Here is a 20,741-nt window from a genome sequence, read left to right on the forward strand (position 1 = left end):
TGTGTGAGCTAATTCTAGCAAATTTCAGAGTTAATGTTAGCAACTTTTAGATATGGTGGCCAATGTTTGCAACTTTAAGATTTGGGAGTTAATGTTTGCAAATTTTAGATATGGGAACTAATGTCTGTAAATTTTAGATAGGAGAGTTGATGCTTGCAACTTATGGGAGCTAATGTTAGCAGCTTTAAGATGTGAGAGCTAATGTTTGAAACTTTTATATATGGTGGCTAATGTTAGCAGCTTTAAGATGTGGGAGCTAATGTTAATGAATTTTAGATATAGGAGCTAAGGTTAGCAAGTTTAAGATATGGGAGTTAATGTTTGCACCTTAAGATATGGGAGCTAATATTAGCAAAGTTTAGATAACATTAAATATTGCTGTGTAACTGACATTACTGAGTCAGTTTATGGATGTTTTGGCTCTTCTGTAATTGTACTTTTCTTTTTTTTTTCTTTTTTTTTTTTTCTTTTTTTTTTTTTTTTTGTATTTTTGGTATGACCGTAACACATGGTAGCTTATGTTTGCCTGTATGGAAGCACACTTTACCAACTGGGTAGGCTGATGTTTGCTCACCGTATGAATGTGAAGCCAAACCCTGTTGTTTTTTTCCAGACCTAACCATGTGCTTTTGTTGTTGAATGAAAAAACTGTCAAATCACTGTGTTGTACTACATTTATTTTGAAAGAGACTGTATGCAAACTATACATTTCCTTTGAAAATGGAAGTGTATTTTGAAAAGACCCAATGTATGCAACAGGCTGACATTGACACTGTGTTCCAGAATGTCAACAACAGAAGCACCCAGGCAACGTTGCACGTTACGTAGACGAGGAACGTTCACAACCAAGCAGCGATATGTGACGAGGCTGGAGTGAGAATGTGTAGGCTAAACAGTAGTTCTGGAAACAGTAGCATAGCATTAATCTCATAATTAATGTGTAGCCATGGTCAGCAAAAGTTATAGTGTTGCTTTAAATGAAACTATGGCGTACAATTTAATTATTGTTGTATGAGTTTAGTTTGTGGCTAAAATTTTGAATGTTTTGACTATAACATACAGCAGATGCTTTTTGCAGCCTGTTTTCCAGAGGTTGTAGCTGCCTGTATACCCTATTAATATATAATATTTAACACTAACAAAACAGGGACACAAACCATCAGTCTGGCAAGGCTTTTAATCAGTACTTCAAATTAACTCCTTTAAATATTTAATAGTAGCATGGTCAAGAATTTGTTATTCTCTACATATAGCACAAACACTAGTCATTTTACACTGCAGTGTATCTTCATCCTAACATTAAATGTCTTTTTGAGCCCATGTTGTTGTTGTTTTTTTAATTTTTTTTATTTATTTTTTTTATTTTAAAGCTGTAGCCTATAGCCCAAAAGAACTGTTAAAATTAAATTTGCAGTGCAGGCAAAATTGACAATTAAAAACAAATCAAATTCTCCATAATGATTCAAACTGCTGCAGTACAAAGACATGAAATAGTTATATCACTTAAATACAGTATTTTACAACTACATGATTCCGTCTTCAAAATATCAGTTTTAAATATGAAAAAAAAGATTTAAATATTTACAAATAATATTAGTTAGAGTGTGTAGAATTAAATTACTAGAAGATCCAGAGCTGTACCCAAGTGTTACCATCAACTATGATGGATTCAACCTCGTATGAGTGAAATCTTCAAAGAGCAGCGCTAGAGTAGAGGCAAGTAGAAACTGGAGGATATAATAGCTGTTTGGGAGTGTTTGAAGTTGCGTTTAATTAAACAGGATCTGGCATTAAACCCTTTCTCTTTTGGAAGGAATGCGAAGGCTGACGGCACCAGTTAAGACTTTTATGTAAAAAGACATTTTTATCTGTTACAAGAGCCTCACTCTGTCCCTTTCAGTATAGACGCTACAATCTAAAGCTAGTGCCACCAAAACACACGCTCATTATTTCCATCTCTGCCACAAGAGGGAATATAAGGCCTGGCAACATCACATTACATGATTCCTGCAAAATAAATCCTTCAACCCCTTAAACATCTCATGTCTGAAGCCTGCCAAAGTGCCTACAGGTATTTAATCTAAAAAAAGCATGTCTGGAATTTGGTATGTTATTATTTTATCACTCTTTCCATTTCACACAGTCATGAGTGGTGTCTCTGCAGCAGGTCCGTGGTTGAATATCTTGCTCGAACACGTTGCAGCGGTGAAAAGCGCTGGCTCAGAGTCTGATTGGTCCATCCTGCACTTGCTGTCATGCTTTCAGGCAGCTGTGATTGGTGTTGATAGGGTACCACAGAGTCAAATATCTCTTCATTTTCTCTTTGGCTGACATTACTCCACTCTTATGAGTTTTACTGATGGCTCTTTGGCCTTATTGTCTGACTGGGAATCACTCCCGTCGTCCTCCAAGTGCTGCTGTTGTAATCCAGTACATGCAAATGTTGGGTCCAGCTTCCTGTCAAGAGGCACTTCCTCCTTATTGCCCTTTGTTTTCAGGCCCAAAAGGTTTGTTCGCCTTGTGTTGAAGGGTAACACCTGCAGTCTTTCTCCTCTGTCTGCCTGTGTTTGGTTAATTCCACTCAGGTCTCATGTAGTTGGGGATGCACTGGCAGACTTGGTGGCTGTAGTAAAAACCAGCCTGGCACACACGTCTTGGCTTTCTGCAAGGCAACCTGTAACAGCTGGACAGAAGGACGAAGAAGGAAGGAGATGGGAAGGGAAAGCCAGAAAAAACAAGATCAAGAGAAGGATGGGAAGTAGGAAAAAAAATGCAGAAAATTAGAGAGAAAAAGCAGCGAGAGGAAAAAGTGAGCATAAAAGGAAGATTAAAAGGGGGAGTGAAAGAAAGATTATTGAGAGAAGGGTGGAGGGAAAGAAAGGGTGAGGTTGAGATGAGAAGAAATAAAAAAGGAGACACAGGGGAGATTATACTCGCTTGGCAAAAAATACTGTCAACTATTCAGATCTTCACATCCTCTTTGGATAAACCACTGATCCAAGTTTTGCTTTTTTGTGTGCATCAAACGATTCTGTGCGTGAGAAAAAGAGGGAGTATATCTCCAGAGAGGGAAGAATATGGCCAAACTCTGGGAACTCTCATCTTCAGAATCACAGTAGGTGTATTGTCTTGTGTGCACCACCTTCTGTGACCAGATGTTGTATCAAACTTAAAAAAATTTGCGAAAACAGTGAAAAGAATGATGGGAAAAAAGTAAAAGTATTCTGCATACTTGAATACTAACATCCCTTACTGTATTAAAGAGCTGGTTTTGGTTGCACCATTGACTATAATATCTGTATCTCTATATACAGCCTGTGGGTTGCACCAGCTCTTTAAAATGCTTGTCATTCCAGGAGATACATTTTGCTGAAATAAAAATGACTGAAGTGCGATAACCAGACTGAAAAAAATATCTCATTAAATAAAACAGATGTTTAATTTTCTTTTGGGGATATAATTTGAAATTAAAAAAGGTAATACATTGCAATACATCGCTATAATCTGCACATTGCAACATGTTTAAAATCACAATATTGTATTGTGACTTAAGTATTGTGACAATATTATATCATAGGACCTCAGGTGATTCCCACCCCTACTCACTAGTATCAAAGTAGTGATTTGATAGAGCGGTTAGCCCCATTAAAACTTAGAAGAAAGAAGTGTTCCTGCCCATAGAGCAAGCACATTACAGGCTTCCACTGGCCAAGTCAACTACCTCCGTTTTACCGCTTTGCTAAACTGAATGGGGATAAAATTATTAAATTGTGCGATGCTTCTAGACTTTCCAAATATCGGACCAAATGGATTTTGCGGGGGTTGTGACGCTCGTAAAAGGTGTGTCCACTGATTTATTCTCGCTCTTGCTATTGTGAGTCTATGGGAAGAAGTCTTTTCAGGCACAGTGGCGTCATGTGATGGGCTCGGGAGGTGTAATTCCACTGTTTGGCCACTGTGAAAGTTAGCTTCAACACCTGGCGTGCTTCCTTGGGGTCTGGATGGAACCTGTTTTAATTAGGAGGGTAATTAATTAGGGTTTCCTTCTGTACGTACTTACGAACATCTGTCTGTCCCATTCTCATGAATGCGATATCTCAAGAACACCTCAAGGGAATATCTCCAAACTCACTCAGATTTTGGTGATCAAATGTCAAGGTCAGTCTGGCGTTAAAGAACATGTTTTTGGCCATAACTCAAGAATTCAAACACAAATTATGATGAGAGAGAGGCCAGCTTTGATTATAAGGATCAGCTGGGCAGGTGAGCTCCTTTGTCTGCAAAGTGTGGCCTGCAGGGAGAGACAAGCCAGGCAAATGTTTGAGCATCAATGCATAGATGACTGCAGAGACGCTACTTGTATGTGTGCTTTTGATTGGTAATGATTAATTTGATCTGCACAGGTAAAATATATGTTTGTGAGATGTGCTGTTATTAGGGAAAGTGATCAATCCATTAATAGTCATTCACTCATTCATTCATTCATTGTGGTGCAGGTTATTTTTTGGGTTTGTGTGATGGCATCTCATCAGGTTAAAATGTTTGTTCACCTCATGTTGTGTGTGGTGGCTTAAGATGGTTTAGTTTGTTAATTCTGTTGATGGATTAAATTTGATTAGTTTAATAGCATAATCTATAGTTCAATGGTGTATATATACATTTAAAGGTTTAAGTTTGATTAAGATTTGATTTGTTTCACACTTTTTAAGATGAGTTAGTTTAAGAAACTGTGTATGTCCGTGAACTTTCCCACATGTGTAAAGCCACAATTACAAATCACTCATATCAAAGCTCATGTCTGCCTGTGTGTTTTTCCCTTTCACTCCATCTGTCACTGAGCCTGCCCGCCTGTCTGATCGCTGCTCTGTTCACTGTCATCAAGTTCACCCAGTCTCCCTGTCTGTCTCCCTGCAGGCCTCTTGGGTCAGAGGGAGGTTGATCTCTCGCATGCTAGCTGTGGGAACCGCGACACGCATGCAATGCACACACACACGCAGCTGAGACCGCGGTCGAATGTTTTGGACGCCCTGTGTCCATAAAAGGTCATACAGAAACATGTGAGCTAAAGAAAATGGAGGAAGAAAGTTTTTCTTTTTGGAGTTTGGAATGTATGACATGTCCATTGAGAGTTTGCGTGCTTTCTCCCCCTCTGACTGCCTGTCTCTCAAAGCTGCGGTTCTCACTGTGTCCTCACTCCCTTTCTCTTGTAGAGATCCCAGGGTGAAGACTTGTGAGGGTACCCCAAGGGCCAACAAGGCTGAGCGCAGCAGACAGGACCAGTTTACCCAGTATAAGCCACCAGTTCAGGTGAACATGATGAACTGATGTGCAGAAATGCTGCATTTGAATTAGCAAAAATGGGAAGCAAATTGAAGTTACTGTAACACGGGAACTGTCATGCCCTTACAGTTCCAAAACACTGTGTTAGAGCTTTAAAGAGTAAACTTACCACAGACCACAGATTGGTTTACCAGGTAACAAGCAGGGATCATCAAAACACACAATCATGTGAGAAAGCTTGCCAGTAAAACCTGCTTTAAATCAGTCGTGCTAATGCAGTTTTGTCATTTTTGCCAAGTTGTACGTTTTCAGACAGGATGTACTGATCAAAGTCATCACTGTCCAAGAGATCAGGACCTTCTTTGGCCCTCAAGCCAATGTTACATCACCTGCTCCATACCGCGAACAATATTTCATGCTCCCTTAGAGCTCTTTATAAGGAGTTTGAGTGTGTTCTTTGCCACCTTTGGCCATCAGTGCTTTCATGTAATGCAGTGAGGCTGTTGGTATTATGAACAAATGCAGTGGAGCTAAAGGATTATGGACTGTGGCTTTACATTAGGTCATGAATTTTTTACTTTTATTTTATGCAACTGTGGAAGTGGGAAAAGAGGAAGTGATAACACCAGTGAATTTCTTTGACGCAGGCTTAGAAACCACACTGACAATTGAAATTAAGTTTTCAGGCAGCATATCCATAGGCGTATATTTCAGGAGGGATGCAGGGGATATGTCTCCTTCAATATTTAGAATATGTGCATTTGTCTTCCCCCCATTAAAGACATATAAGTAGCAAAAGACTTTTATTTTGACAAAATTAAAGACATTTCCACCATAAACTGATGCCTATAAGTTCACCAGAATGCTGGAAATTAAGAGTTTAATGTTCAAAATATTCCGGGGGAGGAAGTTCCCCCCCTTTTCTGATGTACTGTCCAAGTATGACTGAACAAAGGGGAAGTAGAATCACTGATGTCAAATCGCAACCAGTGCCACATCCAGCTTCTATAAATGCAAAAATATAGATTAGAAATAATAATGCTCCAAATTTAGGCTAAATTTTGTCAAAGAGAAACCTGGCATTTCCGTTTTTAAAAGGGTCCCTTGAACTCTCACTTGAAGATGTCAGAATGAAAATGATCTATGGGTACCCACAAGTCTCCTCTTAACTTGAGAAGGCCTGTTTCCAGTAATTGTTTTGTTCCTTACAATCAATAAACTCCTTCAAAATAAAATTTGAGCACAGCGTTAGTTCAGGCAGGACATGATTTCAAGCTCAGTTCACATCAGAGCTACATGGCTGATCTCAAACAGCCCAATCAACTGATAGAAGGGAGTTGATGCAACCAATTGGCAAATCTCATTCAGGACGCCCTATATAAACTGCTGCTGGCCTTACTGCTTCCTCTGCAAGCTGCTTTGAAACCCACCTCCCCTCCACCCCAGCTCCTCCTTTTCATGCTGTGTCTGACTTATCAATGTCATTTCTGTTTGTCATTGATGCTGCTCTGCTCTGTTCCCGGGGATCTTTGCTGCTGCACATGGAAGGGCAGGGAGGTGTGCTCTCTCTGCCTTAAGGCTTTCCATGTAGGCGCGTGGAAGGGCGGAGAGGTGTGTTCTCTCCGCCTTGCGCTTCCATGTAGGGCGCGTGGAAGAGGCTTTCTGCACAGGCCTAGGAAAGGCAGAGAGGCCCCAGAACAGAGCCATACCACAAAATATAACGCTGCACATGGAAATAGTTTTCTTTAACTAAAGTGGTCCTGATAAAAATGTATGTTTTGTCTTTTTAAAGAAGAAAACAACCAGCTTATTTCCAGTGGCCCCATCTGGCCACCCCTATGAAATATTTCTGGGGACACCACTGCTGCAGAGCTGAGAAGTTCAGTGTTATGCTCAAGGACACTTTAGCAGGATGGACACTTGCTTGAATTTAGGCTTTAAAACCACAACAAGGACAGACTCCCGGCCCTCTGGTACACCTACCTGCAAGAGTTGGGGTTAAACCTCTTGCCCTGCCGCAGACACGACTGCGGACTCTCTCTGCACTGACACAGGCAGGTGTCGGGGTTCAGGGGCTGGTTCCCGGGACACTCCGCAGCACACACACAGCCACACAGCTCCTCATCCCACCGCTGGCCCGTTGGGCACCACTTCCCCTCACCTTGACCTTCACACTGGCATTCACCTGAGAGAGGAAAGAATTCATGAATTAAGACCAAACCTTATCAGATATTACACTGTGCACATCAGTCAGTGTTGTCAAGCTAAGTATTAGTTAGTCAGGTTCTGACTTGTTCGATATTTGCATAAAGGCCTACTTCCCAAAAGTTCCCCCTATCTGTGTTTATCCTGTCTGGCTCTGTCTTGCCTGGTTACTTTCAGAATGACGCCACTCTTCTGAGCAGGTAGGTGTTTACAGTAAATTAATCGGGTGCTACAGGAAAAATAGATTGTATTGTTGTAGAGAAGTACATTCAGGTTTTCTCCGGTTTCCCCTCATACTCATCTATTCTGTCTTTACATCTTCAAAAAATCCCGGGCTTCGTCTTGTCACTTTGGGGTTTTTATTCTCGTTCAAACAACAGTACAGGGTTAAATATTTTCAGTAACTGAAACTCTCTTACAGGTGTTGTGGTCCAGTTTCCAGCCTGGATCGCAGCTGTCCTCGGTGAGTCCATTACGACAAACACACTCGCAGGTGGACTCGTGTAGAACCCTGTTGGGTCCACAGAGAGCCAGCAGGCCTGAGTCCAGCCCCTCTGGAAGAGAAAAAGTAAAGGAAGGTATTTAGTTGTATGTACATCTTTGTCTTGTCTGTCTGCAGCCACACCACTTATACATGGCAGTCAACTGTCTGTAATCATTCAGACTCTTTCCCATCTGTATCTATTTTCAGTCAGTGTGATAAGTACGGTTTGTTTATTATTAGCAAAAGAAGTAGCTAGAGAAGGAAGGCACTGGAGTTCACTACATGATTGTACAAGTAACATGCCACAAAGACACTTTCGCTTCTCAGGTTACAGTTGAATAAACATTCCCTCGGGGGGAAGTCGTTTCGGATCATTTTATTTACCACTCAGACATCATCTTTATCATCATCCTTTGGCAGTGGTGGTGGAGTTTTTGAAAACATTTCTTTACCATCATTTGGCTCACATCCCAGAACCTGCTCGGGGCGCGTTTAAGTTCTAGCCACATTTTGAATGACTTTGCATTCTCACTCAGAGCTGGGAGCTCTGTTCACTAATTACAGACAAGTCGACAATATCTACTTTTTAAAAACACACTTTTAAAATAAAAGCATGTTTCTTTAATAAGATTTGTGCACTTCACATTGCAGGGTAGGTTACACTGTGCAGGTTTTAGACTCCTGCTAAAACTCTGCAGCAGGTGAGTTCCACTTCTATCAGTGAAAATACCTGGTGCTGTTGAAGTCTCTGCTGTTTTGTGTCAGATGTCCCGTCCTAAACCTGCTGTACTATTAAAACACTTTACAGATGAGGTAAATCCTGTTTTTTAACGCAGCATGCTGTTCGATTTAGACTGACATCCTGGTTTACATTACATTTGCTATAAATTCTTCCAAAATACTCTGTTTTCTAGCATTTGATGAGTGCAAAGGCTGTTCTTTATTTGTTTAAAGACGTGTTTCACCACCGAGAGGATGGCCCTTTAATGATACTTTTAAAATTAGTGCTACATGACCAGAGAAAATAGAGAAAAAGGAGGCTTTTGCACAAGAGGGAGAAAGCCTACAACTCCTAGCAGTGGTGGCCTTAGCACATTTGGTGCCTGTACTGTACTGATAAACGCTCCTGCTGGTGGATGATGTAGTGGGAACAAGTCCTTTTGAAACAATCTTGCATTACAGTTTAACAGTGAGCTAAAATATGTTTCTGAAAACTTTTGAGATGAGAAAACGGCAACTCAGTAACAGAATCTTGATTTATATTTGATCAGCGCTGCCTAGTTTAACCGTTTGATCTGAGTTTTTTCAGCCTCTGTTTTCACTGTGCAGGAAGCAGTATGGTGCCCACTTCTTGTTCACATTTAGCTGTATTACAGCTAAACATGACACTAAATATGTTTCTAAAAACATTGCAGGTGAGTAATAGGCAATATAGTAACTTAATTTCAATATGTATTTGAGTACCGTCTGGTTTTGCCTAGAATGGATTTTGGTCTGAGTTTGAGTTTACTCTTTGTTCCAGTGGTGGCGGCATGGGTGGCGGGCAACATGAAAATGTGAAAAGCAGAGACTGTAGTTCGAGCAATAGCCCAAGAGCCTACAAAACTCCATTTGGAATTTTGTTGGGGGGCGAGCAGGGATATCTCGGCACTGGTTAGATGGAGGACTACCTACTTTGTTTTGACACAGAGCTGGTTGAAAATCGGCAAAGTACCCTTTAAGTATTGGATAAGAACCCAAAATAGAGCCAGCCTGACTGATTTTCTGCTGGATCCTACAACAGCGGTTCACAACCTTTTTGGCTTGTGACCTCCTTTAAAATGCAGCAGTTTCTCTTCAAGACTTATTTGGTGGATATGAGAGCCCCGATGAGCTGCAAGTGTTCAGTATTTCACAGAAAACAAGCAAAAATTTGAGATCCATTTGTTAAACTATTTATCTTAAAGTCTCAAGGGTCATCTTAAAGGATTACTTCACCCACAAAATGACCATTTGTATATCAATCACTCATCATGTGTTATATTGAATTCATGAAGAAAACTTGGTTTTTCTTGCACACCTCTACGGTGAACAAAGAATCTAAAAAATACTAAAAATGGAGAAACTTCTTGATGAATTGAGGTCATAGGGGTCCATTTTTTAACAGCAGCAAAACTGTATCAAAACATTAAATTCTCACACAGCTGGTGTCACATAATCCAAGTCTCATTTATCCAGTCTAATGCTCAGCACTTTACAAACACATGCATTTTTGCGAAAACCTCCTAGTTAAAACATTTCCGCATCCCACAAACGGAAGTAGTATGCCTGGGGAAGTGCGTGCATTTGAACTCTGCTCACTGGAATGCACGAGCAGAGTTCAAACACATGTGCACTCCCTGACATAAATGTGGCTTCCCATGACTTCATGAATTTTCTCAGATTTGGGACTTTCTTTGAGAAGTACTGAGCAGACGACTGGATAAATGAGACTTGGATTACAGTGCACGAGTTGTGTGAGAGTTTGTAAACAAATGTTTTGACTTCTATGACTTCAATTCATGATTAATATTTGCCTTTTTTGGATTCTCCACAGGAAAAACAAAGTTTTCTCAATGAATTCAGTGTAACACAGGATGAGTAATGGATATCCAAATGATCCTTTCATGAGTAAAGTATTCCTTTAACTGAATAATTTGACCAGCATGACTCATGCACACTTACCTGTCTCTCTCTCAGAGTAGTTTATGGCCTCTGTAGAGACACACACACAGTTCACTGGATCCCATAATGCCCCGGAGGCACAGGGAAGTTCAGGTGGGGAACACCTGTACAGACGCACATGATATAAATGCATGGATACAGGACAAATGATTCAGATATGTTTGTAAACACACACACACACATCACTCCTTGCTCTCACTCACAGGTGATCTGTCGCAGCTCGTCTTATGATGGAGTGGAGCGGCCGCTTGGAAAGGCATTCACACGAGGTGTGGTTGACAAAGGTTACCATGACAACGGTACGATCCATCCTGGGCGGGGAGAGTTCCATCAACTGGCAGGAGGACAGATTGAGGTTAGAATTATGTATGTGTGTGTGTGTGTGTGTGTGTGTGTGTGTGTGTGTGAACAAAACTGTAGCTTGTGGAAGAAATTTAATTTTCCTCGTCTTTTCTTCTGCTGCTTTCGTTGCAGCATTATGGTTATGATTTAGTGTTACGGCTGATGTGTAGAGGTTGACGTAATGATTCCAAGATTGAGCAACTGTGCGTGACTGTATTGTATTGACTTGGTGTCCAGTTGTAGCCAAAGGCTGTCCCACTGCAGTAGGGCGGGTTGTGATACACATGAGCTCGTAATACAGCTCAGTAGATTGGTTTCTGTCCTCTTTCCTGAAGCGGTTTGAGGTGTGAGAACACAAAATACCAACACGATCTTGTAATGTGAGTGAGTGTTAAATAATTAGAGTGCTAAAAAGTGTCTGACTTTCAAATAAACAGCTCAGAGACAGGAAAGGATCCAGCTGCACCACTTACTGTCTTGTTGACAAGCGCGTGACTTGTGTTGGTGCAGTAAAAGGCCTCGTTGGTGCAGCAGCCGCCGCACCGATGCAGCGCCACACAGCGAGGGAGGTAGAATTGACTGGTGGATTCTGGGTATTCCTTGGCGACCTCAACACACACCTCTCTGGGCTGGCATGAGGTCCGCTGGATCTCCTCTAAGATGACTGAAAACACATGTGATTGAGTAACTGAATCTGAATACAAGAGAGCTTTGCGGTCTTAATGTATCTGTTATTAGAGGTTCTGAGGTGACGGCAGGAAATCATCAACTAATAATGTGTCTGATTTTTATTTTCCAGTGTTCTTTCCAACGTGTACCACCTACTTTTGTCTGTCTCCGGTGCAGTTAAATCTGTCTAGCTTTCTAACAAGTGTTGAAGACTGACCCAATAAAGAGATCATTAAAAAGTCTTAATATTTCAGGCAATCACAACTAATTTACTGGCCTGTATTTTGTAGTAAGTATCTAAGCGTTTACCTCCCAGAGTCCCGTCCACTTTGAAAAGCGCCTCCTCCCTTGGCTGACCCCACAGATCCTCATTGTCAGAGTGGACCAAAGGGCTCGCTGAGGAGGTGGAAAAAGAGGGGGCAGAGGAGGCTTGCCATGTTTTCCTCCTCAGGCAGTGCTGAAGCAAATTGTATTCGGGGTACAGAAGCTGTAACAGCTGATCCACACTCGTCACTGACTCCAAACTGGGCTGGTCATCTGACAACACAGGAGCCTGGAAGATAGGAAAGTGTCGTAACAGATCAATGTGGCTTTAATAACACAGTATATCCTCAGTTTGAGTTCTTCGTGAGTTGCCAGAAAGCTTCTTATTTGTCAACAACATCGCTAAGAGGGGGGAAACAAGGGTTAAAGCATCTATAATAGATAAAGTGTACGCTATATTTAGAGTATGTTCACCACTTTACCTTTCTGCCTTTCCATCAGACAGCCCTTTACGACAGGGAAGCCATTAATGGTTTCAGTTCCACATCTATTTTCTCGTCAAAATCACCAGACTCCATTTACAAAAACAGTAATTTTACCTTGCTGAACACAGAAGTTGTTGGTCTACCACTGCCTCGATCTGTGAGTTCGTTTTGTTATTATGTGACTTTGGCGAATCCGAACTAACCACTTCATATGCCATAATCACACAACAACAACAACAAACTAACTGATCGAAGCAGCAGTCGTCCAGCAGCTCCTGTTTTCAGCGATGATAAGTCATTGTTTTTCTCAATGGAGTCTTGCTTTGAAGAGAGTGAGGTAACGGCTTCAGTTCCCTGTTGGAAAATGCTGTCTGATGATTGTTTTAGGTGGCTAAAATACGTTTTGCTGTGGCCCCCATTCACAGCAGTACATTGCTTGGCTTCTGTGCCTTTACCCCTGCCTGCTTCTCCAAACTGTAGGCGTACCGACCACCATCTACTGTAGGTAATACACTGACTATGGGTAAGTACCTCATACAACCCCACTTCCAAAAAACTGAACTGTTTCTTTAAGGAGACAATAAATGCAGGCAAAAAAAGGCATTTGGCTCTTATGTCACAAAATTGAGGCCCATGTCCCATTGAATATAATAAACATTAAAATTGCTTCACTTTTTATATTTTAAAATGTTAGAATCGAGTCATTTGTTGCGAGTGTTAAGGAAAACTATTACATATTGTAGAATTTACTGTGTCAGCTTTGCTGGTTTGAGTTGGATAAACAGTGAATACCTCAGCTACCAATGTGTTGTAACATGTTGCTGTTGGCTACTGTTAGTTATTATGTGTCCTCTCCTCACCTACACGCACATCCTTGCCTTTGAGCACCAAAAAGAAGCTGCAAACTCTGCGTTTTCTTTGTGCGTTAGTATTGCTGTTCTTGCTCTTTTTTTGTGGTTCACTTTAAGGCAATGGGATAAAATTGGAGGATACCTGCTCGACTGCTGCAGCGCTCTTGAGCAAGACGCTGTAGTCTGACCCAGTTTAAAATGGGGTTCAGTAACTGAAGAGGACTGTAAGTTCTTTTGGTTGCTTTATCAATTTTTGGGTTTTCCTGGTACCCTTCCTTAATGTGCCCTCCATTACAAGTTAAACCACCACCTTCGAGTCTCAAACGTAAGAGCTTCTGAGGAGTCCTTAAATGCAGCATTAGGCCTGCATAAACAAACCAAACAGCTCAGCCAACACCCTCATTATTATTATTATTATTATTATTGTACAGAGAGAGCTTTATGTGGTGGACCAGGTCTATGCAGGAAATCTCAGTTTACAGTAGCTCTGTAAACCATTCCCGCTGTGAGTCATCCCCATAATGATTTTTCTGCCGTCACGATAGATGACTCTGCTCCACTCCGTAGAGACACAGAGAAAAGATAAAAGGTTAATTGTGTATCAGAGTGGCTGCTATGTCATCTGTGGGGACTGAATGTCAGCTTGGAGTCGGGTGTTTGAGTATCACATATTAATTCTTCCTCTGGGGAGCGAGTGTGGTTGTTTAGTTTCTCACGCTGAGAAGGAGCAGGCTGGTGCGGCTGGTGTTACCGAACAGAAACCAGATCTCTGTTGTTATCTTTCCATTTATCTCTTTCTGTCTGTCTGCCTCTCCCTCCTTTCATGTGTCTTTCTAGCCATCTCAGAGGCCTGTGTCTCGACATATGTGTGACCTGTGAATATGAAATTAGCTATCTACTCTTAAAATGCTTCCAAAACAAGAATTGTATTGAAACAAGATCATATAGAATACTGAGAGACTGAGAAGCAGTAGCTGTTAGAGGTGTGTGGAATAGAGTCACGTGACTTGGACTTGAGTCAGCCTCAAGTCACAAATTTGATGACTTTGGGCTCAACTTGACAAAATTTGAAAAGACTTGCAAGTCAACGTGGACTTCAGCACCAAAAGTTGGTTTTCCATCCAAATGTAGTGCAAATTTTAACTGAACTTTCAGAACATTGGCGAAAGAAAATATGAATTTTTGCTCTTTTCCATCCACTACTGTTATGTGAATATTGGGGAGTTGATTCATCGATAAGAGCAGCAATGGATGTATAATAACAGAGAGCACACCGGACAATGCAAAAAAAGAGTTTGAATGACTAATACTAGTTGAGTTTTGGTAAGAGCCCAAGTGCACAAGCATGTTCGGAGCCATCGAGAAAAAAGATTAAGAGAGCTTGCAGTGGCCTATACCAGTGGTTTTCAAACTGTTCATGCCCAAGGCACACCAAGCAGCAAGCCAAAATCTCAAGGCACACCTGTATTTATATCTGTGAGAATTACGGTAGCTTCTATAACGTGCCTTATCACTGTTTTTTTTTTTTTTTTTTTTTTTTTTAATTTGTCAGTGTTGGCAATCAGTTGATGCCTAAATTGATATGTGCTTAAAAAGAGTTGGATGGAAATGCACCTGCAGACTTGTGACTCCACTTTGATTTGAGTGTTTTAACATAAAAATACTTAATATCTTCCCCCAAGCCTGAAGATTAAAAGTATTTCATTTAAAATGTGTGCCATGAATTAATTTATTTCCTTTCATTTAAGTTCACTTGGACCTGTTTAAAAAATATAAATTTTGAAAAGGATTCCTAATTTGTTTTAGTTTAATATATTTTTTTTTACATTGTTGTTAAAATGGAATTACATTTGGTTTTAAGCGCATAGACTTATTTTGGACTCGAAACTCAAAGTTTAGGACTTGGGATGTGACTGAAGTGCAAAGACTTGAGACTTACTTGTGACTTGCAAAACAGTAACTTGGTCCCACCTCTAACAGCCATGCTCTGTGAGGCTGTGAAGCAGTGCTTTAAGCTAAAAGCTAACATCAGCATGTTCAGTGACAGTCATGCTGATGTTTAGCAGGTGTAATGTTTAACATGTTCACTGTCTCTGTTTAGCATTTCAGCATGCTAACATTTGCTGCTGAGGCTGATGGAAATGTCCTAAATTACTTTTAGAGTAAAGCAGAGGCTACAATTGTGGATTTACACATGTAACTATTATTGGACAGATTTTAATATTTGAGCTCAGCCACTTCACTACTGGAGCCTCCATAAGACTGTCAGACATGACTGTTGGCAGTGCAGAGACACAATCTCTAGATAATGTTGATGGACAGTTGTAACTTTGACTTAGAGAACTGACTGCTCTTCTTTCTGTCATGGTCTTTTGCTCTTCCTCTCACTCTCCACTGAGTTGTTAAGTGATCACATGACATGAGGTCATCGCTGTGGGACCATGAAGTCATGATGGACCAATGACCAGTGCTCTAGGCTCCAGCATTAGATACTGCTGGCACACAGACACACGCACATGCACACACCCATGCTTTAACCCCTAACTCTTTCCATCAGTTTAAACATGTTATGTCTGAAGCTAATGGACAAACACACTATTTTATTTAATCTGTTTTACATGTGATGACTGGCTTATCCCATCAGAGTATGTCATTCATTCATTCATTCAGTTCCAAGAGGATCAACAACGTTTTTAACAAGAAGAAAGCTTTCAGCTCAACCTCAGAGACACTTCCACAGAAGAACCTCAGAGTTTCCTGGTTGGATCGTAAACAGCATTTACAGTAAAGACAGCTGAAACCAAAAGATGTTTATCCTGGCAATGCTTGGAACGACGTCACAGAAACAAGCTGTAACTTTACACATGGAGCTGGCATTATGTAACAAAATCTGTGTGTCATAATTTCATGTGAGGAACTGATTTTAGGAGCTGGGGCTGAAATGAAAAACTCCCTTTAATTGATTGCATTTCAGCCTTTGGATAATTACTACTACTGGGAGTGTTTTACCAGGTAATTTTATTAAAATTTTAATGTAAATTTAAAAATAAAAAACGACACAAATCGTGCAAGAGATGATAGGATGAACCCATTACACAGAGATGGTTACACTTGTGACCTTATCTAAGCTGTCCTGTCTGTCTGAACTCTTAGTATCACACTGCATACCTCTCTGAATGAAAATATTATCACTCCGCCGCAGCAGTAAGGCTTTAGACCGGCTCATAGTACAATCATTGCTGCAGCTGGTGTTGTGGATGACATTATTAACTCTCTTGGTAAAAAACAACAGTGTGCTGCAGGCCTCATAGATCCATCTGAGGCTCTTGATACTGTTGATCATTATGTTTTGCTAAATGAGCTGCTCTGCATTGGTTTGAATTATTCTTACACCTGGTTTAAATTATATCTGTCTGGTGTGGACTGCTGTGGCCAGTAGTTTAATATTAGTTTCCACATGGTTGATTTAAAGTGTTCCACAAGGATAGTCTCGGAGCCCATTAGCGATTAGTCTGACACATGCATTTATAAAGAGAACTGGATACAGTGTTCCTATGAAAGGTGCTTAGCGGTGCATAAAGCCAAAATAAATTCACCTCTCTGAGTCTTCTACTTTGTTGGGCCCATAGAGCAAGTACGCTAGAGACTTTGCCAATCGAGTAGCTAACTTCCAGTTTAGCCTTTAGCTAAACTGAATTGGGATAAAATGATTTAATCCTGCAGCTCTTCCAGACTTTCAAAATACTACCAGACCAAATGTATTAAATCTTGATAGTCAAACAAGTCGTTTTGTGGGGGCTGTGACACTCAATTTTTTTTCCCACTGATCTACAGACACTCCTATTGTAAGTCTTTTTGGCCCAATGGCATCACGTGATGGACCTGGAAATCATAATTACACACTTTAGTCGCTATGTCACAATGGCTCCATAGTCCAGGACACATCCTTGGGGCTTGGTCGAACCATGATAAGCCTCTGGTAGCATCAGCCAATATTTTGGGGTTGTGGTGTAGCCAGCTGATTTCCAGGCCAAGACTTTGTTCCGTGTGCTGATCATTTTCAGCTAGATCTCTATAAACTGATATCTGCATATGAATGCAGATGAATAAAAAAACAAGCTTATATAAAGCTAAATTGTTGTCAGACAATAGCTGATGGGTTTCGAGATTTAATTTCAGCCAATGCATTCCACCTCATTTGCTCTGCACATGAACTCTTCATCTGCTGCTAAAACATGATTGGTCAACACTCCATAATACAAATGGAAACTAGAATGCTTTGGATACCAAAATCTTGTCCCAGTCTTGTTACCAACAGATTCTGCCTTCATATGCAGATGTCCGTTCACAGTGATTACACAAGGATCTTTTTTGAAACCTACATTTCAATGTCCGTTTTTATGCTGATGATACCACCTTGTATGCCATCAGCTCTACCGCAAAACAGATTACAGGCTGCTTTTGTCTTTACATCATTTTGTAATCAATTCAAAGCTTGTTCTAAACTCCAAAAAGACTAAGCCTGTGTTTGAAATTCTTTACTAACATGCTATATAGTATGCTAAAACACTATTTAAGGTTTTTTAGTAAGTCTGAAACCTTGGTATGAAACCAACAGTATGTAGCTAGCATAGTATTTCCGGTGGAATATTACAGTATGCAAACATTAGGCGAGTAAATTCATAACAGACAATTGACACTGATCATGACAGCTTTGTGAGCCCAATTTTGACATCACATTTTACGGCCCTGTCATCTCCACCTGCAAAGCACTGCACAGAAAGCTAGCATAGCATCAGCTAACTCAGCTCAGTAGACCAGCACCACAGCTAGAGACAAAAATAAATGATTGTTTGATAATTCACTGTAACTGAGCGTGTCAGACCCGTCGGCAACATCAAGTGTCAGTTTGTAGCTTCATGTCACTAGCTTCCATTGGAAATGACTTGTAGCCTGTTGCTGATTCTCTCCTAGTTGCAAACACAGCATCAGATTTCACTTGGGTAGGTGAAGCACCACAACTAGAGACAAAAACATATGATTGGTCGACAATTCACCGTGATTGTAGCGCATCACACCTGTGGGCAATGTCAGGTGTCAGGTGTCAATTTGTAGCTTCATGTCACTAGCATCCGTTGAAAATTAATTGTAGCCTGTTGATGTTTCGCTCCTTGTGGAAACACAGTGTAGGATTTCACCTTGGTAATATATTTTAAAGATTAATTTTAAATGGCTTGCAGAGCTGAGGTTGGCACGGGTTACCATGGTTACACGTCTCCAACAGGCATGGAGGCTTTCAGGAAGTGACATACTAAATTACAGCTCCTTGAGTCTGACAAAATACATGCTACTGCATATTCACACAAAAATTTAAAAACTCTTGTTCCACACCTCGCTCAAAAGGTCCAAATTGGATTCTTGTACCAGAACAAATTAGAAAAAACAACATACAATCCTCTGTGTACTGGATTATAGATATCCTGTCTGCTCATGCTGCTGCCACTACCATTAAATCACAAGATGGATTACTGTGTGACTGAACTGTCTTGTTGTGATGTTTTATATACAGGCTTTGTTTGTCAGGTCTCTCTTGTAAAAGAGCTCTTAATCTTAATGAGACTTCCTGAATAAACAGAGCTTAATGTAAGAGGTATTGTCTCATCTGGTGTTTGAATGATGGTGGAGAGTGTACTGTGTAACATGCTGCTCCAGAATCTTAATGTGGTGACTGTGAAGGCCATAGTGTGTGATTCAAATGATTTTATGTATAGCAGCGTCTGCATCTGTTATTTTTCTGTTGTAGACATTTACAAGCTGTAGAATTTGGCGAAACAAATGAGTTTTTATAGATGGCTGATATATTAGATGTCTCACCTCAGTGCCCATGTCTCCAGGTTGGTAATAGTCCGTATAGTCTTGTCCTGAGCACAAACTGCTGATATTAAGAATCCATAGGAGCAAAGCTGGTATCCACATAGTGAGGAGATGGAGAGGAGAGAGGAGAGAGGAGGAGAGGAGATATCAGGGCAGAGGAGGAGGAAGTTGATTTAAAACTGGGTGTAAAGTGAAAGGAAGGAAGGAGGAGAGGAGGAAAAGGAGGAGCAGGAGGGTATCACAGACTCGGCAGGTATCTCTTTGCTCCGTGTTTCATTCTATCCTGGGACGAAGTTGCTCTTCCGGCGCAGGTTGTTTGAATTTGGGAAACCAGCTGAATAAAACATGATGAGGAGATCTTTTCTTCGGCCTGTCGAACACAGCTCCTTTATCCTTTTCTTTCACATCAGAGGAAGTCTTCCCTCTTGTCCTGCTGCGTCTCCATTCTGTTGATGTCAGGTGTCTGTTTGCCCTTTATCTCCTCAGTTTTTCTTGACCTTCAACTTGAATTATCCCACAATCTGACTCTTTTATCCGCTGACTCTCTCTCCGTCTTTCCAGCCTTGGTCGTCCTCGTCACACTTTTGCACCTCCTCGCTTTCTTTATCTATATTTTCCCTTCACACAACAGCTGTGCTCTTCCCTCCCTCTCTCAGATTATCCCTGCCTCTTTATCTGTCTCCCGTTTCTTCCTCATGAACCTCCGGGGCAAAGCTCTGTCTGTCTCTCTCTGGACTTTTTTTTTTTTTTTTTTTTTTTGCAGCTTTCTAAATCTGTCACAACTTTTTCTGTCAGGCTGCCTGATCCTTGGAAAAGCATCAAAGGGAGACAGAGAGAAAAAACGAGGGGAGAGCTTATTCCAAATCCTGTTTCCAAATGAGAAAAAGGTTTTAAAAAGTGTCCAGCTTTTGGTATTAAGTTCCTGTCCAAACAGAGTGTGTCCTGCTCACAGACGTCCTGGTGGAGTGAATGAGAAAAAATACAAGAATGGAAGGATTGTATCTTGTGGGCGGGGTGAAGGATTTGAGAGATTCGTGCGTTATAACTGATTATACTGGCACACTTCTTTTTTTTCCCCCCCAGAAATTGCAGGCTACATAGTGTCTGCAGAAGCAGGCAGCGCCGTGGCACTGACACGCTTCCTTTTAACACATGCCATCATCCTCCTTTTATGTGATCTAAATTCACTGGAGAGGTTATTTCTGCTCCTTGTAACTTCTCAGAAAGACATTCATTCAAGGCAAACAGAGGTTATAAAATCAAATTACACTCACATGCTCCTTATCGCTTCACCCTTTATCACAGATTTGTTATCTTGACGTCTTTCCGCCTTTGTAATTCCTCATAATGGCAGCAGCTGCCGCCGAGACTTAAAAAATGTGTGAGTTCAGTAGCAGCCACTGGTGATGAATATGTGAGTTGCTTAACTGCAGCTCTAAGTGCCTTTTTATGAGCTGCTAATACCTTCGCTGTCTCTCCCTCTCTGCTGTTTCTGCTTCATGTCAGCTGTCGCCAGCTCCTGCGAGTTTCTCCTCAGCTCAGCAAGCACCAACGTCGAGACTGGTCTGTGTGTGTGAGAAATAA

The 20,741-nt window shown here is 40.9% G+C and overlaps 1 protein-coding gene across 1 annotated transcript; it reads right to left on the bottom strand.

The window, feature by feature from the left end:
* Positions 1–527: 527 nt before the first annotated feature.
* On the bottom strand, positions 528–20,728 carry LOC125885230 (vascular endothelial growth factor C-like). Its single transcript, XM_049570780.1, has 9 exons — positions 20,432–20,728; positions 19,158–20,114; positions 11,993–12,236; positions 11,488–11,678; positions 10,876–11,006; positions 10,673–10,776; positions 7,905–8,039; positions 7,264–7,465; positions 528–2,683 (listed from the first exon to the last, which is right to left on the bottom strand). Exons 2-9 carry the CDS (start codon positions 19,257–19,259, stop codon positions 2,572–2,574), a joined length of 1,221 nt encoding a protein of 406 aa, XP_049426737.1. The 5' UTR covers positions 19,260–20,114; positions 20,432–20,728; the 3' UTR covers positions 528–2,571.
* Between the last annotated feature and the right edge of the window lie 13 nt (positions 20,729–20,741).

The sequence above is a fragment of the Epinephelus fuscoguttatus genome, linkage group LG24 (genome assembly GCF_011397635.1).
Source record: "Epinephelus fuscoguttatus linkage group LG24, E.fuscoguttatus.final_Chr_v1".
In the NCBI taxonomy this organism is placed as follows: domain Eukaryota; kingdom Metazoa; phylum Chordata; class Actinopteri; order Perciformes; family Serranidae; genus Epinephelus; species Epinephelus fuscoguttatus.